Genomic DNA, 24,491 nt, shown 5'->3' with positions numbered 1-24,491 from the left:
TGAATGAGCTCTACGCCAATCTGATGGCCTTATTAAATTGTAAGTGTGAAGCGGGTTTGGGAAAAGGCTCCATTCTTTCCCATCCTCCAGCCCTTTTTGGTGAGAGAGGAGAGCTTGAAATAGAATGGGAGAAGTTTCTGTAAAAATTTCTGGTAACCATAGAGACGGTGATTTTAGTTTATTAATCTCCTCCTCTTAAGCAGGCTGGGGCCCCACGGTGATATCTCCAAATTGCTCCGGCTGGCTATCCCACAGCCTTCCTCGCTCACTAAGGAAGAGCAGGCCTGTTCCTATCCCGCAGCACTTTAATTACTGACAAACAGAAGCCCTGTGCTGTGATGCTTACTCTGGCATGTCCTAACCTGGCTGGGCCTCCCACTTCGGAGCAGTGCAACATGGTCACCAGCGCTGAACCCCTGGCGCCTTCAGTGGCTGGTGGTGGGAGTAGGCAGTCCCTCTCTGAGCTCAGGGCCTGGGACAGGGCTGCCATTGCCGCTCTGTCCTTTCATTCAGCTCTCCCAAAGGAGGGATCTCGGTGCCTTCCAGAACAGCATTTAGTTTCAGCCAGGGAAGGGCACCAGCAGTGGTTTCCTGCCCACTGAGGCAGTGCTTGCAGGGGAAGGAATTGGACACGTCCGTGGGAAACCATGGCCCTTCTTATTGTTTGGCCTCTTTATGGGGTCTGATTTCAGGCTTGCGTGTTCCTCTTCCCATGCGGAATGGAATGCAAGCTTTCATGAATTTGCCTCATGTCCTTTGGGTAAGAGATCTCCACATGGCTTCAGGGTTCCAGTGGAGTGAGGGGGGAATGGGGCAGTTAGAGGCAGGCAGTCTCTCCCACAATTCTTTCTTCTCAAGGAAAGAACCCTGGTGTCAATATCAGAAGACCAGAGTTGATATTCTATCTTGGAAGATAAATCATGGTAGGGCCTCAGCCTCTCTGAACCTTGGTTTCCTCACCTGTGAAATGTGACTGGACTTGTCCTTCCATCCCTCACTCATTCATGGTGAGGCTCGGACTCTAACTTCAACCTGGCTCTGAAGGCTGCATCCCTGTGACGAAGGAAGGACAGGGGAGGCCCCAGGCACTATGCCTGCTGGAGTGAGCCAGGGTGGATTCTGGCAGAAGTCCCTGGGAAGAGACGTAGTTCCCTCCTGAGACAGATCATAAGGTCTGGCCTCACTTAGGCACTGGCTGCCATTTTGGAAATACTAAGACTTTTCTTTAGTTGCATTTTCCATCCTGTTGGTTTTAGAAATGTTTAGTCATTCTTCCAGTCAACATTCTGATCACTTGCTGGGTCCAGGCACTGCACTAGGTGCTAAGGGCACAATTCTTCAGCTGGGATAGGCATTGCCAAATTCAGACTCTGTTGCGGGGCAGTTTTAATGGTTGTGAGCTAGTCTGCTGCACACTTGGGGCTTGGCTTAAGTGTATCAAAGAAGAGGCCCTGGGAAGAATCTGGATTCGTGAGCCCTTCAGGAAAGCTGGAGCCAAGACATAGGGTGGGCCAGCAGCTGGGGTGCCCCCAGAGATGTTGCAGGAAGATGTAAGATCCTGGCTATTCTTCTTTCCAGGTGCCGCAACCTCTCGTTCCCTGCCAGCCTGCCAGAGGTGAGCATCGTGTTCATCTTTGTCAACGAAGCCCTGTCAGTGCTTCTGCGCTCCATCCACTCAGCCATCGAACGCACGCCTTCACACCTGCTCAAGGAGATCATCCTGGTGGATGACAACAGCAGTAATGGTGAGTGTTCAAGCTCCTTGCCCTGTGGCTGACAGCCGAGCAAAGTGTTCAGCCTCCATTCGGGGTTCTTATTCTCTCAAGGCTCTCCATGGCTGCTCCCGCTCTGGGACGTGGCCTCAGTGATGAGAGATTCATGGCGGTCACTGCTCCGGAAGGTTTAATCCATAGGGATGCCTGCTTTGCACCCCACTGTGGTCTGGTCCCCAAGCTTTGTCTTACCTTCCTCTCTTCCCTCCTGCATTCTCTCGTAATGGTATAAATAACCCTGATCTCTTCCCTGACCACAGACACAGTGAACATTTACAGTCACTCTTCTGTGAGGCATCATTTTATTTTTAGTGTTATTGCTTGACCTTCACCTAGAAGACTGTTCACTATTTTTGCCTTTGCAGTGGTGGTGGCGATGGCAGAGGAGTTGGTGCTGGTGGTGGTAGAGGCCAGGGTGGTGTTGATGGTGGGGATGGCAGTGGATGTGTAACCCAACAGCAATGGAACTATTGAAAAGTCTAGCCTCTTTGCTGGATCCCCTGCTCCCTTCTCCATCTGGCCCTATCAAAGTCCTGGGTGGCCCACAAATGCTTATCAAGGCCTTCAGATTACTATCTCCTCCTTTCTAGACACTACCAGCCACCTCTTTCCCTTGATAAGTACTCCATGCCTCTGATTCCCCCCACACCTATATCCTACACCCATAATGTTCCCCAAACTTAGAGACCATGGATTGAGGCAGTTGAAAACCAGTGCTCTTGATAAGACCATTAATACGGATGTGCTTTAGATAGCGCATGATGTTAAAAATAGACTGCTGGGCCATGGGATCGTAGTGTCCCAGGGTCTGTGTTATCTTTAGCACGCTCTCTGGCGCCAGGCAGTAAATTTCCCGTGAATCAGTTGCTGTAATGAGAAGTTCAGATGGGCAATTTGCATTATGTTATCAATTAAAGCGGAAACATATCAGATAATTGAAATATATTTAATCTCAATAAGCAAATTTTCTCTTTTATTTTATCATCACGTAGTAAGTAGTGTAGGAAGAGCTCTGCGAAGCAGATTTTAGAGCTTTCTCGAGGGCAGTGCTTATGAATCATTGACTCTCATTACTCCATGGATGTGAAGAAAGGGAAGGGCATCAAAGGATGGCAGCAAATGGATGGCATGGTGTTAAAGGTGATTTTCTATCATGAGGGAGACAGGAAGGGAACCGGCTTCGACGTCTTCGGTAGCTACCTACCATCACCTCGCTTGGGTCCAAGGAATGGATGCCTAAAAAGCTCTCATTCCCCAGAGGCTAACATGAGGATAGCCTGCCCATCCCCCTACCTAGCTCCATCCAGACCGGCTGTCCCCCCTCACCTCTTACATTGTAAGAAGGCAAGGGGTGGAGAGACATCCTTCCAAGGGTGGTGCCTCAAGCAAGAGGCATCCCCAGGCCCCCTTCCACTGCACTTCCTCGTATCACAAAAGAGAGAAGGGAATGAAATACCAGGAAGAAGGACACCTTGGAGTCTTCCATTTCTTCCTCATGGTGAGAACCTTATCATGGCCTTAAGGATACCTCTGGTCTTTAATCCTTGTGGAGAAGAAGAGGGGGAAAGCTGATATTGAGTTTGAGAAATTTGGATACAGAAAGTGAGCCAGATATAGAGGATTTCATATTTGAATTTAAAGAGTTTGACTTTATTTTGTAAACGGCAGTAACCGTTGGAAGTTTTTGGTAAGAGGAATGATGCAGTCAGGACTGGGCAATGGAGAGATTTGGTTGTGGTTTATGACATTGGTTGGGGGGAAGCAACATCTAAAAAAAGGGAACTGACTGAGAAGGCAATTGCAGCAGGACAGTCAAGAAAGCAAGGGGCCTGGAGTAGTTGTGGGTATGGGATTGAGGGCAAGATATGGGCCTGAGAGACTCTAGGAAGGAAGCACTGTTGGATCTCTTGACTAACAGGCCATGAGCAGCTGGGCCAGAGGGGCTGGTGGGTGGTGGCTCAGTTTCAAGCCAGGCTGACCGAGAGGATTATGGTGCATTCCCAGGAGAGGGAGGCAAGAGGAGCAGGGGGATGGTACAGGGGTTTTTCATCAGAGAAGGGGAACTTTCAAACCCAGAGCTGTGGGGAGCACTGTGGTGACAGTGCAGTTGAGTAGCTTGACTGTGGTGGTGGTTACCCAAAGCCACACATGACAAAATATGGGCAGAGATCTGCGGAGAGAGATCTGAACAAGCTCTGCAGACTGTGGCAACATCAGTGTCCCCATTTAGATACTGTACTGTAATTGTGTGAGATGTTAATGTTGGGGGAGGCTGGCTGAAGGGTGCCTGGGACATCCTTGTACATTGCTATGTACTTTACTGTGAATCTGTAATTACTTCAAAATGTAAAGCTAAAACAAACAGAAGTCTCTCCCAAAGGGGTCTAATTCGATAGGTTTGGGGTGGAATCTCGCCACCTCTTTTTTACCAAGCATCCTTAATGATTCTGTTGCACAGCTCTGGTTGAGATCCTCTGACTTGCTGACTAAGATGTAGCTTTGCTTTTGCACATGTTGCATTTTCAGCGCATGGTGCGAAGAGAAAGAACTCTGGGCTGAAGTCTACAGTCTTGGGTTCCAAGACTCCCTCTACCATGCATGGGTGACCACGGAAACACCCCTCAGCCTCCAGAGTCTCAGTTTCTTCCTCTGGATGGGGATGGCAATCCCCCCTCCCCTCGTGCTTGCCTCACCTGCTGACACGGTTGGGGTGTGACTCTGCACTGCACACTGTCAGCGCACCCCTCACCGGCCCCACCCTCATTTCCAGGAGACTGTCACATACATAGCCTACTGCACAGCTCAAGCGGAAAATGTGGGGACGTGGATTTGAAGCCGTGTACGCAGAGTAATTGAAGCCATTGGCTGGTAGGAGAGGTTGGCAAAGAGAAGAGAGATGAACAAAAAATAGAAGTTGAGAGAACACCAAGTGTAAGACATGTAGGAGTCGGGAGGAAGGGGCCTGACTGGTGAGAGACAGAGAAGGAACGGCAGGAGAATCTGGATGACAAATACTCCACGGACAGAGAGTCTCAGGAATGGGACTGGCTCTAGGAGGAAGAGAGCTGTCTCCAGCCTTAGCAGAGGGCTGAAGGGCTCTTCACACCAGCCCAGCCTGGCTTGCTGGGGGGCGGCTGTGGCCAGGTCCTGGGCAGGCTCCACTGGGGGCCTGCTTCTCTTGGCATCTCTCACTCAGCACAGGACTTCCATTTCTCTCACATCGGGCCCACTCAGCTCAGTTCACAGACATTTATAGAGTGTCTGGCCTGGGCCAAGAACATGAGGGAATGATGGACCAGATCTAGCCCCTGACATCAAGGACTCATGCAAATAAGTGTAAAATGTGGATGCAACATAACAAGACTCGGTTTCCAGTCTCAGCTCTACCACTTCCTAGTCGTTAGACTTTTGCTTTTTTTTTTTTTATGTGCCATGTGAGGACATCAGGCCCTGCCCTGCCTTGTCCATCCCATGGTCACTGAGGATAAATTGAGGGAATGGGAGTGAAAGTGCCACGTAAGCTGCATGGTCCTAAGAGTGAGTTAAATGACAATAAAAATAGAACAACAAAGCAGCAGCAGCTGGCCTGTAGCCACTGCTTAGGGGCAGCCCTTGTTCTTCCCTTTCCCGGGGGGAAGGGCACAGGATTTGGCATCTGGCCACCTTTTCGGTTCCAGCTGTCTAGCGTCTTCCTAGCTGTGAGTTCTAACCTCTGTGAATCCTATTTTCCTTATCTATAAAATTGGGAAGTATAATTCCTACCTCGGGTTTATTTGGAGGCCTGAATGAGATACCGCAGGATGGAAGGGACGGTGGTGTTTAAAACTGTAAGTGGATCTGGAGGACAGAGCTCTCAGAATTCTCCTCACTGAGCCTTCCTTCAGGCGTTTGCTGCAGGCTCTGTGTCCTGGGGCCTTGCAACCCCCTCCCCAGCACCATTGCTTTGGGGTTAGGCTGTGTTTCCATAAGCACGGGAAAGGGGCAGTTGATTACTGCTTTCTCCATCCAAGCCCTTTGCACCTTTAGCTGACTCGGAAACCGAGGGCTGAAGGCTCTGCAGATGGTCCTTGTGTGGGAGTCCGAGTCCCTGTTCTCTGCCTCGTAAGCAATGTTCTAGACAAGCTTCGCTCTTTCAGGGGCTGACTCCTGTACAGGATGCTGACACTATGCTACAGTGACCTCAGACTTCAGTGTCTGAGCTTGACTAAAACTATGGAATTTCAGATCAGCCACATTCCTACCCCAGGACATTTGCACTTTCTGTTCTCTTGCCCCTTGATATCTGCATAACTTGTTCCTTTGTCTCTTTGGGTCTTTGTTCAAGTGCCGCCTCATCACCCTATTTAAAGTGGGAGCCCTTGCCTCTGCTGCTCCTCACTTCTTCCTTGCTTGTTTCCCTTTGGAGCACCTATCATCACCTGATATACTGTACTCACTCATTTCCCTTATTTATTTGGACATTTTCTCTCCACTAGTATGTAAGTTCCATGAAGACAGGGAGATGTGTTTTGTTCATTGCTGTATCTCCAGCTCCTAGAATAGTACCTGGTACTTGTAGGTGTTCAATCAATGTTGATTCAGTGGAAAGAATGAATGAGTCTTGATTCTGGGGTCTGGGGCAATTGCTCAGCACCTGCATTTTAATAAGCTTCCCAGAGCATTCTGATGCAGTGGGAGGTTCTCTTCCTGTCCACCATCTGCACTGCAGCTGGAGCGTGGGGCCCGGGGACCTCCCTGCTCATCCTGGGTTGAAGGCATGAATAGTGGGTGGAGTGCAGAGCAGGAGGCTGAGCGTCTCGTTGTTACCCCAACCAGGCCTGAACAGAGGACCTGTGCACGGAGTCAGATGGCCAGTCCTGAGTCCCCTCCTTCTATGTTGTCCAGTCTCTGCAGGCAGTCACCACAGTGGGGGCCTTGCCTCGTCTTCCCTGCAGCTCTGAGCAGTGCTCGCCCTCCCTTGCTCCTCTTTCTTTTTATCTCAAAGAAACGGTGGGAACCTAGCTCAGAGCTCCCTGGTTTTAATTACCATGCTTTTCAGTGACTCCCAGTGGGCCAATGACTTCAGCTGGGGCTGAGCGATTCAACCTTTACAGACCTCCAGAGGGAGGGAAGCACCAGAACTTGCAGTTGGTAGAGTCATCTCTGCCTTCCATTCTTGACACTTATTTACTTGTTCGTTCGTTCATTCATTCATTCATGTATTCAGTCCCTCAACAGGTTTTCATGGCCACGTAATCTGAGCCAAGTACTTTGGCACATGGCTAAGCAATCTTCTCCCCCTTCCCTTGTGAACTCATTCATGTGACACAGGTGTTCCAGTACATGGTGCAGAGCAGGTGCTCAATGAAATGAGCCCTTTCAGTTTCCTTCATCAACTGTCCCAGAGTCACCAAATCCCACAACCTAGCCACTCCACTTCCAAACATTTTTTTCTTTGACTCAGTTCCTGTTTCTGTTTTAAACTGCTGTTATTTGATAAACTTAAAAATCATACACTCTTCTTTCATGCTACTTGAAGTTTTGATATGAATCTGAATTTTGTGACTAAAAGTACATCAAAACAATGGCAATATCAAATATTCTATTAAGAATCCCATCCTCTGGGGATTTCGATCTGCTCTTGGTTGGCAATGATTTGCTCAACCTAAACCAGTTTGTTGTTTGAAGTCTTCCGCTGCTTTCCAGCAAGAGGATGGCCAGTTTCCAGCACCCCCCATACCTTAGTGGGATGAAGTGGTCTCTCTCCTAGGTTGTCGATATCCTTTCCTGGGAATTACTGCCCTCCCACACTCTCACCCCCTCTGCCCAGCTCCAACTTCAGGGTCCACTCAGGTGCCACTGCTTCCAGAAAGTCTTCCATCACTCTGCACTGCACCCCTACCGGCTGGATCAGGGAGTGCATGCACATGCCCTGGCTTCCTCCCTCTCCCAGTGTTTGAGCTGGTCATTTACTCACTAAATTACAGTGAGCCCTTTAATACAGACTAGCCAAGGCGACCAGTGTGAGAGGGACACCGTGCTGAGCATCTCAGTGTCCCTCCAACTAGCCCAGTACCCAGCACAGAGTAGTCACTAAATAAATTTTGTTCACAAGAGAACAGGGAAGTAGACATGATTACCATCTGCATTTCATAGATGATGAAGCTAAGTCTCAGATAGGTAAAAATAATAAAAATTTTTAAAAACGTAAAAAGTGACCAGGGCTCAAGGTCACATAGCCAGGAAGTGATGGAATAGGAATTCAGACTCTGCTCTTCTGGCCTTGGAACCCATTTCTTTTCTTTTTCTTTTTCTTTTTTTTTTAAATATATCTTTATTGATTTCAGAGAGAGGAAAGGAAAGGGAAAGAGAGAGATAGAAACGTCAATGATGAGAGAGTCATTGATGGGTTGCCTCCTGCATGCCCCCAACTGAGGATCGAGCCCACAAACCGGGCATGTGCTCTGACCGGGAATTGAACCCTGATTGCCTGAATCCCAGGTCGACGCTCAACTGCTGAGCCACGCCCGGCCGGGCTGGAACCCATTTCTGCTACTCACCACACTTCTGGGAGCCTGGGGGATGTGTGGACATAAGTTCAGTCCTGTGTGGATATCCCCTGATAGCCAACCATAACATTGCTTCTTGGGGAGGGCAAATCAGAGCCAATAGGATCCACACACACATTAAAAAGTTGGGCCTGTGTCCTGGAGTCCCAGCATGGGTTAACTTCCCCCATACTCTCTTAGGTACAGGTCCTGGATCTACATCAGTGCAGGGCAGCAGGCAGGCATGGCCAGAGGGGGACCTCAGGTTGGTCTCGGGGTCCCTGGCTATACCACTGCCTAGTAGGCCGCCTCTGCCCAGGGTTGTACTTTTACCCCTACTTCTCCAGACCTGGCCCTCGAACCAGAATGACTCCCAGTGCTCCCAAGTCAGAGTCCTACTTAGGCAGCCCACTCAGTGAGCACTTAGTATGTGCCAGAGACTATTCTAAGTACTTCATAAAAATTAATTGGTGCTCTAGGACAATGGTAAAAACCATTATCAATGTCACTTTATATAACAAGGAAGCAGGCACAGAGGAGTTAGGAACTTATCCAGAGTCACACAGAAGTGGGACTTGAACCTAGGTTGTCTGGTTTCAGAGCCTACGCCGTTGACTATTAAACAAGGCTGCCTCTGGTACACCATGGCTCCCTGACTCCAATTTGTCCTCAGTCTCTTTCCTCCACCCACTCTGGAGATAGAGATGCTGGGCAGCAGGGCCAATGAAGAAGAAAGCAAGGAAGGAACTTATGAGAAGGGCGCGGTTGTTTCCTCTGCTGGAGTTTTGCCTGGGGTCAGATAAGAAGGAGAGACTTACACAGAGGCTTCTAGGCTCATGTTGGGGTAGAGAGGACAGTGAAGAGCTGGCAGCCATGCTCTAGGGCACCTTGTGAGAGGGGCATCTTCCTATTTCCTTTGAAATAAGGAGTAGTTGGTATGCCTGTGTGTGTGTGCATATGTGTGCATGCATGTGGACATGTGTGTACATGTGTTTGCACATGTGTACATCTGAAGATGTGTGTGAGAGTGAATATGAATCTGTGAGTGTGCAGTGTGAGCATGTGTAAACAGTGTGTGCAAGCATTTATGTGTTTGGTGTCTTAGTCCATTTGGGCTGCCATAACAAAATACCATAGACTGATGGCTGAGACAATAGACATTTACTTCTCAGGTCTTGGAGCCTGGGACGTCCAAGATCAAGGTGCCAGCAGATCCGGTGTCTAAGGAGAGCTTGCTTCCTGGCTTGTGGACAGCCACCTCCTCTGTGTCCTCACATGGCCTTTCCTCAGTGCGTGAGGGTGGAGAGAGTGAGTGAGGTCTAGTGCGTCTACGTCTTTTTATAAGGGCACTAATCCCATCATGGGGGTTCTATCCTCATGACCTCAATTAACCCTAATTACTTGCCAAAGGCTCCACCACCAAACACCATATGAATTTGGGGACACACGTTCATTCCGTAGCCCTGGTTGTGTGTGCTGTGTGAGCCGTGGTGTGCACAGAAGTCCCCACTAACAGTGGCTCAGCCTCTCTCTCTCCCACCACTACCTGGAGCCACCCTCACAATCCTGATGAATGATAAGTAATCGCACAACTGTGAATCATTGTTATTTTTAATTGTTGGTATGAAAATCACAGTGTAATGACAAAATAGAATTAGAGTTCCCAGATTGCTTGCCGCCAGCTGCTGGGTCCCCTCCCTCCAAGCCTCTGCAAAGCCCTGGTCATCCCTTGGCCCAGAGCCTACCTAATCATTGTTTAATGTTTCAAAGATGCTGTCCTACACAGGAGATACGCATTCTAGGCTGTAAAAATACCAACAGCTTTGCATGCAGCTGGAATAATTGCAAAAATAAAAAAAGCAGAGGAAAAAATGGTCAGACAGTACTGTGCTTTATGGAGCTTAAAGAAGCCTATATAGGCTGATCTAATTACAACCGAGCCTCAGGCAGCTTAAAGATATTTATACAGCCAGGCACGTGGGCTGTCAGCTTGCTCACAAAAAGCTGAAGGCTTTTTGTCACCACCCACTGCTATTCCTTTGACCAGTGTGACTAGAGTGGCCCACCCACAAGACTAGGAGTGGGTACCCTGCAGCCTGGAGATGGAGGCAGCTAGTACTGAATTCTGCAGGAGTCCCGGAGACTCTTACCTTCTCTCCTTACTGCCTGAGGCCACCTCTACCTGCCAAATTCATCATTCATCACCAGCCTGAGAGTTGCTCTTGGCCATGGCCACATATTGATGTCCTCGGGTGTTGTCTAGCACTCTCCGGAGGAAGTGGTTTGTGTGGCTCTTGGGCTCCTGCCTGCTCCTGGTGGCAGATGCCTAGCCCCCCCTGCCGACTCAAGCCCTGACCCTAGGGCTGGGCCCTGCTTCAGCCTGTGACATAGGGTGGAAGGGAATCAGATAAATATCTCTGACAGATTTAACTGTGTCAGTTTCTGAGCAACCCTCAGGGGGTTCTGCAGGTTGCACTCTTCACCTGGGCACCCAGACAAGGAGCACTGGGGGCTGGGGGTGATAGCCCATGCTCTCCATTTGCTAAACCATGCATCCTGGTAGGAGTCTGTCTCAGATGTGCCTTTTTCTAATTGAGTCCCAGAGGGGATGCCTTTCTGTGACACATATCAAGGTGCCATGAGCTTGTCGCCCAGCCAGCCCTGACCTCTGCAGAGAAGAGCAGCAGTCTCTCTTTGCCAGTGGGCAGCCTGGCCTTAGCAGAGCTGCTGCAGCCTGGGGTGAAGGTGGGAGGTGCGGTCCTGCACCTGCTGTTCTCCAAACCCTAGCTGTCCTCAACCATCTCTGAGTTGGTCCTACACTTGGCCTGCTGCATCTGTTCCCCACCAGTCCTCAGTTCCCTGCTAGGATGGAGCCTTGCTCCGACACCCCTCATCCCCTGAGCTGGGCCATGACTCCCCATCTAGCCCTGGTCAACCCTCGTCCTTGAGAGGCTGGACTGTGCTCTCTGTACCACCAAGTTGGGGCCCCTCTCCCCTGGTTTAACCTATTTGCTTTCCTGCATCCTGAGGATTCCTCCCACTGATAGATTCCTCCCCCTGAAAGGAACATTCTTACTTAGTGATGCCTGGGTGTGTGCAGCCCCTGGGGACACTGCCTCTTTGTGCACCTGCCCCAGAGCTCAGTTTCTCCAGCTCCAGTCCTGCTGTTACCAGCCTCCTCTGTCCTCACTCTGCTGAGGTCCCAGCACTCCCCCCAGTTGAGCCTGCCTGAGTCTGGCAATAGTGTGGGTAGTTTATCACCCCTTTTGGGTTTCTTTACCAAAAAAGGAAACTGATCTAGAAAATTGGGAGCTCCCCAATATATTTTCCTGCTAATCAAGAATAGCCCCTGGAGAACTATGGGCCTTTTTTTTGTTGTTGTTGGTGGTGGTATTTTTAGGCTCAGGAGCTCCCTGTAAGCAGTCTGCAGCCGTGGGATTGCAGCATTTTGCTTTACAGACCAGTCAGGATGACCAGTATTTGATTAACCAAGCTGGCAGGAACCAAATACAAAACAGCCTCTTCCTCTGGTCAGCTGTGTGACCAACTGTCAAATGGGAAATTCCCGGAGCTGGAGCATTAAGCAGAGCGTGAGAAGAAATTGGGAGAGGTGTCTCTTGCCCTCAGGTAAGGGGCCCAGCAGCCAGCATCTGGGAGTCAAGCTGTCCCTGGAAAAGGCCAGGGACATAGCCTGTAGTGCAGCCGGCAGGAGGGGTCTCCCTGTTCACTCTTGGATCACAGCCTATCCTGCTCAGCAGCTTGAAAAGACAAACTGGTGCTGACAGTGTAAGTAGAGCTGAACTCCAGCACTGCTGGCAAGCCAAGCTCCTCCCTTCGCTTTCCCAGGTAACAAAAATTGCTCAAAACCCAACAAATCAAGTACTTCTTATGGATATCAAATATTTGGAGTATGGGAGTGCCTTCTGGTGGGATTGATTTCTGAAAGGCTGCCCCATACCATGCAGGGAAGCAGGTGTCGTCTAGCAGCCCCAGGGGCCAAGTGATCAGCAAAAAGGTGTGTGGACAAGAGTTGGAGCCTGCGGTCCTCTCACTGCTGTCCAGCTTTGTCCTGCAAATTAGCTTTCAGAGCCCTCAGGAGACCAACATGCCCCTGGTTTGATATCAGGGTGGAAGGTTTACTGGATAGAGCATTGGGGGTGGGAAAGCCAGTACAAATGATGGGCCTGAGGGTCCAGCAGCAGGTGTGGACCCACTCTGTACCATATAAACAGAAATCTGCACTCACTGTGGTGGTGGGGGGCAGGGAGGGCAGGGAAATATTTTTTATTTTACCAGGGTCCTAATCTACTCTCAGGAGCCCTTTATTGGGGGAAAACTCCTTTTTTTTCTTTTTTTTTCAGGGACTGCCTCACCTGTCTGCTCAGGCCCATAGGGACTTACACCTCTTCTGCTCTTACAGTCCATTCGCATGCATTCATTCAGCAAACCAAGTACCATGTTCTGAGCTCTGTGCTGGGGAGGCACTGGTGAACCAGCTGTGGTTCCTGCCTCTGAGGAGCTTTAGTCGGGGATGACAGCAGGCCAAGAGGCAGACTCTGCGGCCTTCATTTGACACAGATGTAGAAATGAGCTGCCTCATTTCTAGTTGTTTTTAGAAGCTCCTGTCTCAGGAGCTCAACATGTAAGTAGAATTTTAGGGAGAGGCTCTCGCACAGAAAGAAACCATAACTATGTCAGATTAGTGAGCAGGGAGGTTGTGGACTCAGAGGCCATTCTTGGTCACATCTCTGCATCTTGAGACATTGGAAGCAACTTGTATCAGGCACCCTGTGCCAGGCTAGTAGTGGGAGAGGCGGGTGACGAGCACCCAGGAAAGCTGACCAGGCAGCTGAGACAGATAGTGGGAGACTCGCAGCAGCCTGTCAGTCCCACTGGGCTCATCTCACTGGACTTCTCCCAGAGCAGGAGGTAGGGAGGGGCCGTGGCAGGGGGGCAGGAGCTCAGGCCTTCATGTGAACCAACCCTGGGTGTGGGTGACTGTGATGTGGATGTGCCATAGCTCACAGGGCTTGCCCTAGCTCACCTAGTTCTTCCCCTCTGTGTGACCCCCTCTTCTCATACTACCTGTGACCTGAAGCCCTGATGATGGTCATGGAGTGTGCTTGTGGTGCTTGTGGTGGGCCCTGTGGTGGTCGCCATCTGGGAGGGATAACCACAGCATTTCAAAGCTGAAGGAGACCCAGGGCAAATGTTTCTCTCATCTAGGGAGTGGAGTGAGAATTAGAACTTTACAAACCCAAATCTTCAAACCCTTCCTCACCTGGTGAATTTGATGGGGTGACAGAAATGAATTAGAAATTAGGTAAGGGCTCAGCATTTATATGGGTCCCAAGCCAAATGGAAATTAAAAAGAGTGTCCGTGGCAGGGTTAATGGTGAAGGCGAGGCTGCCAGCGTGCCTTGGCAGAGAGTCCCCATCAGGTCTCTCAGGTCTCAGAGGGGAATTGATCGAAGGGTCCTGCTGATGAGATCAGGAGGTGGACAGACAGTTCTCCTCCCAGACAGTGGGGAGGAATTAACTTGTCACCAATCGACACTCACCGATGCAACAGAAAATTCAGCCACATGGCAGATTTTAATGCCAGACTGTGCATTGGCGACATCAGCTCCCTGTATCTTCCCTAAGGTGCTTAGGCACTGAAGAAAGGAACCTTTTTACCTGCAATGAAAGAGGTTTCTGGCTAATTCCAGTGGACTGAGTGTGTCTGCAAGCTTGTCCGTGCTGTCAAATTTCATTTGGCTTAAACATGAGGACGAATGCAGAGAATCAAAGAAAACAAAGTTGTTTGCCGAGTGCCCCTGACCAGGGCAGCTCAGGCATGAGGCTAAGATATTGGCTGAAGTGATTGTATTTTCTCTGAAAAGAACATTCAAGGTTGTTGTTTAATCTTTCTGGAGTGAGATCCTATAATCTGAGGTGCCCAGCTGCTGCCCTCTGGACCTGTGTACTCTGCATTCCTGTGATCCATGAGTCCATCAGTGGGTGAATTCCCACTGCTCACTGAGTTCTTGAATTCTGCTTGGCAGGAAAAACAAATCCCATCCTCCCACTTCCCAGTTATTGGGCTCCTACATTATGCCAGGTGCATCCATTAGGGAAGGAGGAGGGAGGAGGGAAGGAGGGAAGGAAGGGACAGTGAGAAAGAGGGAGGGGGAGAGGGGGACATGGGGAGATGGATGAATGGGTGGATTGAATCTTATTTCATTCCATGACATAGGAATTTTATGCTCATTTGAGAGATGAAGGAACTGAGGATCAGAGCAGGTAGCGAGTCACCAAAGCTCTCACTGCGAGATGGTGGCCAAGCTGGGGTTTTAGTTCACATTTCCCAGTTCCAAGTTCAGTGTGTCCCTCTTCTTTCTGTTATGTCCACTAGGCTTTTTATTTATTTATTTTTTTAACTGCCTTCCTTGTACTTAGAAATGGATTCACATTTGGATGAACTGCTTATACAAATAGGTGGCCAGAAGGAGATCTATATTTTCCATTCAGCAAATATTTATTGATCACTGTGTTGGCAGAATCCTGGCCCCTGGTACACACTCACTTCTTCCAGTTATTCAGTCAAACACTAATCTGGGCACTGCTGCCAAGGGGCTTTGCTGATGTAATTAAGGTGCAGTCAGCTTCGTGGGCCTGACCCAATCATGCAGGTTCTTTAACAGCAGTTTCCTCTGGCTGGTCGCACAAAGGGGAGTTACAGAGGTGCACTCTGGTGGCCTGAGAGATGCATACATCCATGCTGGGAACTGCCTGTGGGCCACGAGACAGGGACTTCAGGTGGCCTCTCATTGCTGAGGGTGGCACTGGCTGACAGCTAGCAGGAAAACATGGATTTCAGTCCTACAACTGCAAGGAAAAGAATTGTGCCAACAACCAGTAAAGCTGGAAGAGGACCCTGAGGCCCAGATGAGAGCTACAGCACTGGCGGACACATTTCAACCCAGTGACACCCTGAACAGAGGATCCTATAGAAACTGTGAGATAATCAACTTGTGTTGTTTTAAGCTGCTAAATTTGTTACACAGTAATAGAATTACCAATACAGTCACCCACAGTGTGCCAACCCCGGTGCTGATCACTGGGAATGTGGGATTGGCATGGTTCCTGCCCTCCGGGGCTCCCAGACTAGTGTGCGAGATAGACAAGTCACAATCAAATGATTACAGGCTGTGATAAAAGCTGTAAACTATATAAATATGATGATACAAAATAAATGAAATGTGGAGGGGAACATGCTTCAGATTAGATGCCTAGAGATGGCCTCTGTGAGTTGAGCACCAAAGGATGAAAAGGAGCCAACCACACAAAGAACCATGGAAGAGTGTTTCAGGCAGAGGGAACAGCATATGCCAAGACCCTGAGGTGGGATAGAGCCTAATATAGTATTAGTCACAAGAAGGCAGCTGTGGCTGGAGGGTGATAAGGAAGGTGAAGGATGGCTTGAGATAATGTTGAAGAATTATCAGGGCCTAGTCATGTAGGACCTTACAGAATATTCCTCTAGGTGCAGTGAGCGACACTGATGAATGTTAAGTGGGGGAGAAGTATGACCCAGTGGACACTTTTGGAAAATCCCTCTGGCTACCCTGTAGTGAATAGTTTGGACATGGGTAAGAGTGGAAGCAGAGAAATCATTTGGGAGGCTCTTGGAATACTTCAGGCCAGAAATGATGTCGGTTTAGAATATGCTGGCAGGAGAGAGAGAGAGAAGCAGATGATGGATTGAGATATTTATGGATTTGCTGGTGAACTGGATGTAGGAGGTGAAGGAAAGGACAGAACTGAAGATGAAGTTCAGGTTTCTGGCTTGAGTAATGGGGTGAACGATGGTGCCACTTACTGAGATGGGAAGTATGAGATTGGGGCAGCAAAAGGTTTGGGGAGTCAGATCAGAGTTAAGTTTTGGATGTGAGACATTTGAGGGAAGAGCTCAAGTAGACATTTGGACAGGTAGGCACTGCTGAGCAGGGGTGGTGCCCGGGCTCAAGGACAGCAGGGCCCCCTGACCTGTCTTGGTAACAGAGCCAGCACCTTGATCATTCCCTGGAAGAGAGGCAGAGTACCTGGATCTACACAGCAAGGCTTCAGAGACCCGGGGCCTGGACCTCCGAAGCAGTCACCCTTTCTGGACCCTGCCATTCCCATGCTGAGCCCTGGTCATCACACCCAGAGTGGTACAGGCTGGGGTGGAGTGGCTCTGGAGTGAAGTGACATCTCAGCGAGCTGCTTCGGTTGCTCTTGTCTAGTAATGAGGTGCACCAAGCACCAAATTATGTAAACCTGAGATAGCAGTTTAATGTTGTTAAGGGGCCTGAGGGAGCCCGGGAAGAGTGAGCGTGAGCAAGGAATCATCTGTAAGATGATCAAATCCCTAATTAAAATCACCTCCCAGGGTCAAATGGCCTCTAGAGAAAGTGGAGAGTACCTCTGAATCCTAATGGGGCGCTGCAACTCTGGAAGGATGCTTGGCCAGGCTGCCTCTTCCTTCTCCAGGGCCGCTCAGTGCAGGGCCGGCTGCTGTGGAAAGAGGTCCCGCAGTGATCTGACCACTGGGCTCAGGGATGTGGCGGCTCCCTGCAGAAGCCCTAAGCCATGTGGCAAGTCCAGCACCAGCTTTTCCACCTTGCCTTGGAGGGGCTGTTCCCCAGGAGGACATGGATTCAACAACAAGTAGTTTATTTAGGAAGTTATCAGGTCAGACACCACTGCGGGCAAGTGGAACTTAATCCTACAGGGAAACTCTGGGAAATGGTGTAAAATGTGCCCTAGAATGATCACCCCTGAGAGGTGAGGGAGCCGGGGTATTTATATTCCAGCCCCCTTTAGTTGCTGGTTCCCTTTAGTTGTTAGTTCTGGGCTGCTGCCAAAGAGTGTTAATATCTAGCATTTCAGCCCTCTACGTGCTGGGACAGAGCAGTCTTCTGTGGCTTTGAATAAAGCCTTGGGCAAATTTTGGCGCTGAGACAGGGTGGTGGAGAGAGGAACACTTGGAAAGAATGAGGCTGCAAAGATATGGGTGTGCCAGCCATAACATCTGCCACAAGGGCCAGTAGGCACATGTTTTGGATACTTTAAAAATTACATTTTTAAAAGTCTTATGATATTGACTCTGCCCAAATCTTCATAGGCCATGCTGCAAGGCATGCTGCAACCTCTGAAGCAGGCTAAAGCTATCACCCAGGTCAAGCAAGACCAAGGTTAGAGTATCTCCTGTCCCATGAGGTTGGCCTGCTGCCCATAGGCAGAGCCCACGGTGCCTTGATACATGGGGCTCCATTTCGTCTTGGGTCTCTGTGCAGCGGTTCCACCCAATGGACAGAGCATCTGAAGGAAGCTGTGGCTAGGGATTATAGAGATTCACTCAGGCTCAGCTTCAGCAGTTTTTATTGTTTTTATTTTTTAAATGTATCTATTGATTTCAATGAGAGGAAGGGAGAGGGAGAGAGAGGTAGAAGCATCAGTGATGAGAGAGTCGTCATTGATCAGCTGCCTCCTGTACGCCCCCCACTGGGGATGGAGCCTGTAACCCTTTCATGTGCCCTGACCAGGAATCAAACCTCGATCTCCTGGATCCTAGGTCGATGCTCAACTGTTGAGCCACGCCCAGCTGGGCGCTTCAGCAGTTTTGAAGCACAAGCCTAGCTAGGTCTGGGAGATCAAAGGTAAGGTGCAGTCTTTGGAAAAATCTGTGGCAAGAAGGGTCTCAGGTCAGTTCTAAGAAAGCAAACCAGAGAACTGAGGCAGAAGGACACTTGTAAGATCTGCATATGCTTCAGGGAAGTGGGAGAGAGCTGCAGCTGGTAACAGGTGTTGAGGACACTCCCTTGGCACCTCAGATGTCAGGCTGGAGCCTTGGTCGGTGTTCTGGATGCTATTGGTGCCCACCCAGATCCCCTTTACCAGCCAGTTCACCTGTCCTCTAGGTTCTGTGAGTGTTGGCGGCCAGCAGCTCATGCACCTTTCTCCTTGAAATGGCCTTCTGTGGAGAGCTGCCTCGCCTAGAAATGCCCGGGAGAGTCCTCTTCCAGGGTGCCCAGAACAAGTGCCTAATTGATATGGGTGTCTAAAATCCTACCCCTAGCCTCAAATGGGATAACCCTGGGGTGCCATTGACCTGCAGAGCTTCCTGTGGGAGCAGCCTGAGCCTAGACTGCAGCTGAACTCAGATCTTGGCCTGCTTCTTCTTCCCCTGCCTTAACCTGCTCCCCTCCACTCCCTTATAGGAATCATTCGAGAGCTACCCTCAGTTAAACCATTTACCCAAGAATCCCCATCTCAGGTTCTGCTTTTAGAGAACTCAATCTAAGACTTCTGAAATTTGTGAAATGTGGCAGCACCAGGCCGAGTGGGCAAGAAGTTTGCTAGAGATGGGTATCCAACCCTCCCATTGAGGTGGGATGGCAGGAATTTCTGGACCAAATTGGACCCTTCTGAGCAAACTGGGATGGTTGGGCACTCTATGAATCCGTGTCTCAATTAGACAGAATGGAGTTCTGTGTGAGCCCAGAGCTATGCTAGATTCAGTGGGGACTAAAAATGAAACACAAAAATGTGTCCTCCATGAAATTCAACTAAGTGAGCGTTTATTTCCATAAGCCTTTCTTCCCGTTGTGTGGATTTCACCTCTAGTACATTTTAGTCATTCCCTGTAGGTAGGTGTAAGAAAAAAGAAAGAAGGAACTGGATTTTGGAGGAAGGAAAGGGAAATAAAGCAACAGACAGAGTGGATGATGTTTTGGCAACAAGATGAAGGAAACTGAGGCAAAAATATATATATATATAGTCCCAGCCTTCCAGTCCCCCCCGCCCCAGACTGTTTTAAGAGGAACAGACAAAGCCAGCCAAGTGCCCTGCCATTTCCAGAATGTCCCTGCAGGAAGCTGTCCTGGAGAGTGCTGGTTGCATAACTCTTTTAAAATTTTTAAAAGATATTCCTTCATTTAAAATTTTTCTTCCAGCCCGGCCGGGCGTAGCTCAGTGGTTGAGCGTCGACCTGGGATCCAGGCGATCAGGGTTCGATTCCCGGTCAAGGCACATGCCCGGGTTGCAGACTCGATCATTGACTCTCTCATCATTGATGTTTCTCTCTCTCTCTCTCCCTCTCCTTTCCTCTCTCTGAAATCAATAAAGATATATTTTAAAAAATAAATACAAAATAAAATAAAATAAAATTTTTCTTCTGAAATTTTATTTTTCAGTTAACTGTTGTATATGCTGGGGAGGGCTTGAGAAATACCGGCTCAATGATGGGAAACAGCCTGAGTTAAATGAGGGCCGCTCAGGCCTTTTCACCTGAGATGGCAAGTGCCACTGGCTGTCTGGAGCGATGGTAAGACAGGAGGCAGGAGCCACCAGCTCTGAGCCATAAAATCAGACAGATGGTGATCACTTAAGGGGAACTCCAGACACGGGGAGAAAGCCACTCGGTGTGCACAGTCTCTGCCTCAGAGCAAAACAAACTTTCATGTGTGTCATTGAAAGCTGCAGGGGAGAGGAATCTGGAAAAGGTTTGAGCAAACAAAAGCTGGTAAATGGAAATTAATTATACAGTGCCAGGGATTACTCACTTAAAATGTGTAAAAATACCACTAATGGTCTCTCTGTTTCATGTGTGGTCTTCACTGTTTGAGCATAATGAAGGTAAAAGTGTGAGCTGGGCTCTCAGAGGTTCACTTCCACACTCGCTCCTCTATCCGCTCCCCCCCACCCCCGTCTTCCTTACGGTTGGTTCGCAGTCCCCTGACTGTGAGATCAGAAGGCAGGGTCTTGGCAGGAAGCAGGTGGCACAATTCGAGGACAGTTTAATATAGACACTATTTACAGGGGTGTAAGCAGGGTGTAAAGAAGTCACGAGGGATAGTGCAAGAACCTGGGGCTGGAAACAGCAGGGGTTACTTCCACCCCAGACCCGTAGGGGCAGAAAATATAAGGGAAATGACACCCAATGGAACCGAAGAGACCCTTACAGGAGCTGGCCTTTTGGTGCCTGAGAGGCCCCCAGAGGGAGGTGCTGGGAGAGTAGACCCTTCCCTCTGATTTCCTGCTGCCTGGGCACAGCTGCCTGTTGAAGCCTTCCCCACAGTCAGCCTCCTGGGGCACGGAGAGGGCAGAGAATGGTGAGAGTGGCTGGAGGAGCAGGGCCACGCCACCTGTTGTCCCAGCTAATGACGCTGCAGGACATACCCTCACGATGCAGAGCAGCTTAGAGTTTAATTCTGATGATTAGTTGTGCCCTTATCAGTGCGTGTTAGTCTCTGTTTGCAGGAGGAGTAGAGAGCTCCTCAAAGAAAGAAAGGAAACACTCATCAGAAGTCAGCCCCAGAGACTAACAGAGCAGGGGGACGTCAGGACTTAGTCTAGTCCCCTTATTTTTCAGAGGAGGAACTGAGGTCTAGAGAATGGAAGTGCCCTGTTCAAGGTCACACGGTGATTTAGGACAAAGCCAGAACCCAGTTCAGCTCTGAATAAGATAGATGCAGGGCATGGTGAAGCAACTATCTTTAGGAAGCTGTGAGATCTGAGCTTCCTGCGTGGAGCTGCCTCAGGTGACGGGGGGGATGCAGAGCTGGGGTGGGAGTGGACAGAGAGGAACAGAAGAGCTCTCTGGGGATGGGATCTGCCCATGGAGCCTCACTCTGGGGGGCTGGGTTCTCCAAAAGGACCTTGTCAAGCACATAAAGGCCAGGCCATGGTGGAGATAGAGTGCTGATGAGGCCCAGGACTGTGGCCAGGTGGTGCCCTGAGCTTTTTCCAGGCCTTGCTTTTTAGCCAGACCAGACTATGTGGAAAATGGGGGCTGCTCTGGCTCTGTGACCCCTGTGGGGAGCTGCCCTTGGGGAGGACAGGGGTTATAGACTGCCTTTGGGGAGTCTGAGCTACAGGAGCCTGTGGACTGACTAAGCTGCTTTCCATGCTGACCCTGAGCTCAGGAGAAGGGCATTCAGTTTCCCCCATGAGCCAGCAGCTGGGAAAGGTGGGCAGGATCCAGAGAATTGCCAGCCTTGCTGCCTTTGTCTCAGCAAGGGACAGAGTTCTGTCTGTGGCATTTGAAAGAAAATGCTGGTTTCCCCTTCAGCCTGTGGTTGGTACCAGGACTGCTTTTAACTGAAGACGTCTTCCCTCGAAAAATCCATATTAACACCTAAGTTCCTCACCTCCGGGTCAGAAATTACAAATGGGGTGAGTGATTAGGATGTGGATTTGTTTGCGAGACATAGCTGTTTTGACCATTTGAAGCCTGATCATGTGGGTTCTTGTCTCTGCCTGGAGAACTGTCTAGGAATCTAGCTTGTAATTGACCCCAATCAGGCAGTTCCTTCATAGAGCACTGCTGTCACCAGGAACTGCCACTTTCTTGGTCACATATACCTAGCGCTTGTCCTCAGGGGCTCGAGAAGCCATGTAAACTAACTTTGGCCCACCGAGGACTACTAGCACATCAGATGAGAGCTAGAACATAGTAAAATTAGACTTCCTCCGTCATGCTGGGGATGAGGGCATGAGTGTCTCACCAGCCACTAACAGAGTGTAAGGAAATGGGCTCTTTATTTATTGAAGAAACATTTGTTTAATGGGGAGAGTAGCAAACACAATGGGTGACATCAAAGAACTGGCAGCTCTCAAAACGAGAGTCTGACTTAATGTGCATATGCCTTCTCCTATCTGGGAACCTTCCAGAGCCTTCTCCACATAGGACTTGGGTGCTCTATAGTCTGTCCATTGAAGGGAGCATTCATCTAGGCCAAAGAACAGATATATACTTTTTAGTTCTTTGTCAGGTTCTCTGTGTACTTTTTGTAATTTTCTCTGGCTAGCTGTATTGCAAACTCCTTAGGGAGAAGGCCATGTCTTAGATACAGTGTCTCCCACAGGAGGTCCAGGACACACTTGTTCAAGTTTTGAATGGCTGAGGGTGGGACCTCCGCTCAGTGTGTCTAATGGGCATTGGTAATTCTTACCTGGCCTCCTCTCTCTTCTCTGGAGCCAACAGTGGCTTCCAACTTTTCACTTGTGGAGCTCACATTCCTGGGAGATTCGATCTATTTTCCTTTAGCCTAGTGAACCTTTGTTTGAACATGTTCCTCCTTCCAATTTGCCCTCCTCTTAGGTTTACGTTCAGTGGCCAAATAAAGCTATGCACCTCCTTTGTCCTGCAGTGTTCTCTGACTGTATCTGGATAATAGCGGTCACTGGGAATATCTCCTCTCCTGTCCCATAAATCATCTTGCAGCATTGGCTGGCTACACCATGCAGCTGACTTTGAGAAAGCTCTGCAGTGCTATTTCTGAATAATAATAAATGGGGCTGGAGCTCAGTGGCCTTTGCTATCTATCTCTGGTTCTGCAGAGCAGAGAGGTGTGTGCTTAAGGTATGCAGGTTATGTCTCAGGGGTGGCGACTCTCTCAGGGGAAGGCAGCTTCCCTAATTGCCTCTTCATTGCAGGAGTTGCTGGTCTGTTTCCTCAAGAGACAATTTGCTCATCTGAGTGGAGGATGCTTTTAACTATTCAGCTCCAGCCCTTTGCTTGATCTGAAAGCCACACAGTTACAAAGGAAGGATGACTTCTGGCTGGATGGCAGCCCTTAAAGTCATCCCCCGCAGTCCACAGTCAGCCTTACACACTGCCATCCTCCACATTCCTTCTCTGTGCAACTGTGGCCCAAGCACCTTACCTCGGTCCATTATATGTGCAGAATCCCAGCCTATTCCCAGTCCCCAGATTTGAGAATCTGCTGGCTCACATCCAAGCACCTTGGCATTGAGCCTGCCTCCCTCCTTGACTCTGATTAGGAGTCTTTCCCCGGTGATGCTATTGGAGGCCATCCTAGGTAAGTGTCCCGCCTGGTCCCAGGACCCCCTCCTCAACACCAATCCCCCAGGGATAATACTCATCCTGGGTTTACACTGCTGGGAAGGGCCCATGGCACTGGTCCTAAGCTTTAAAAAGGAAATGATGGAGACACTCACTGGCCAAGGAGATGCCCCAGGATTGTGCCTGAGAACTCTCATGTCCTTTCTCTTCTGCTGGCTTTTATCTTGGGCATTGTCCATGAATTCTGATTTTCACATTTGTTTTGATGGTTGTCATTCTAGAATATGGCTTGGGCCGTATTGTGAAATTATTTTGCTATCCTGCCCCAACTTTTCTTACATGTTAACTCTCTAGCCCCTTTATGTTCAATTTTGCCTTCATTGCCCTACAGTAGCACCTGGGATCATCCTCTCCTTTTAACATGGGTAAAATAGCATATAGATATTGGACCATTTTATAGGTGACTCTGGAGATAGAAACAGGGCTGGAAATACCAGTGTTTGTGATGTTTACCAGTTTAGTATACTTAGTATAAAAAGTTAGCCCTGTGGAGACAGAATATGTCAATCTTTACCTGCAACTTAATAGTTGTCCCCAGATGCCAACATAAAAAATGAGAAATATAAAATAGATTGCAGACTTATTATGCTAGACTCTAATGTCCAAGAAGCTGCAGATATCGTGACAATTATCCTCCTGTTTAATGAAGGAGGGTTTTTTTGTGTTTGTGTGTGTGTATGTTGTTGTTTTTTACTACAAGCCCAGCAGCTGCTGAACCAGCCTGGATGTTTGGCCCATGGTAGGTACTCAGTAAATAGTAGCTATTATATTAAAATTTAATGACTGATTCATTTCTCTAATGGATACAATTTTTATTAAAATGACAACATAAATTACAATAGGAAAGTTGCGATAGGGAGACATATGCTGCGGAAATGCTTTATCCACTCACAGCTCATTGGGACTTTCAGATCTCTCTAATAGAAATCTCTTCTGGATGAGATTCTAGGCTTCCAGTCCAGCAGGACTGTTGACACCCTGCTTATTGTAGAGTACCACACTGAAGCAGCTAAAAGTCAGGTCAGGACCAGTGCAGCTCTAAAGCTACCTGCACAGACAAAGACAGATATGCAGGAGTCCAAGCCATAGGGCGAAAGAGACCCCCCCACCCCCCAGCTAAAAGTCCTATTTCTTCCTTACCAAATATCCATCACTGCTTGATGAATCTTGACTTTTCCCCTCTCTGGAAGCATTAACTTTCTCTCCTCACTCTGATAGCTCCTAGGCATTGAAAAGACATTTTCCAGCTCATAGGTTGGGTTGAAGGAACCCTCAGAGGGCTTCCACTTATGGTCT

General features: G+C 49.1%; 1 protein-coding gene across 2 annotated transcripts in view; it reads left to right on the top strand.

Moving 5' to 3' along the window:
* GALNT18 (polypeptide N-acetylgalactosaminyltransferase 18) overlaps nucleotides 1-24,491 on the top strand; it is a 275,266-nt gene that overhangs the window by 152,810 nt on the left and 97,965 nt on the right. For both annotated transcript variants that reach the window (XM_081153870.1, XM_081153869.1), the window contains exon 3: nucleotides 1,579-1,745. In XM_081153870.1, the coding sequence (XP_081009996.1) occupies nucleotides 1,579-1,745 (167 nt within the window). The remainder of the gene's footprint in view (nucleotides 1-1,578; nucleotides 1,746-24,491) is intronic.

The sequence above is a fragment of the Miniopterus schreibersii genome, assembly GCF_964146895.1.
Source record: "Miniopterus schreibersii genome assembly, chromosome: 12".
In the NCBI taxonomy this organism is placed as follows: domain Eukaryota; kingdom Metazoa; phylum Chordata; class Mammalia; order Chiroptera; family Miniopteridae; genus Miniopterus; species Miniopterus schreibersii.
This window is presented reverse-complemented; position numbering and strand designations above follow the sequence as displayed.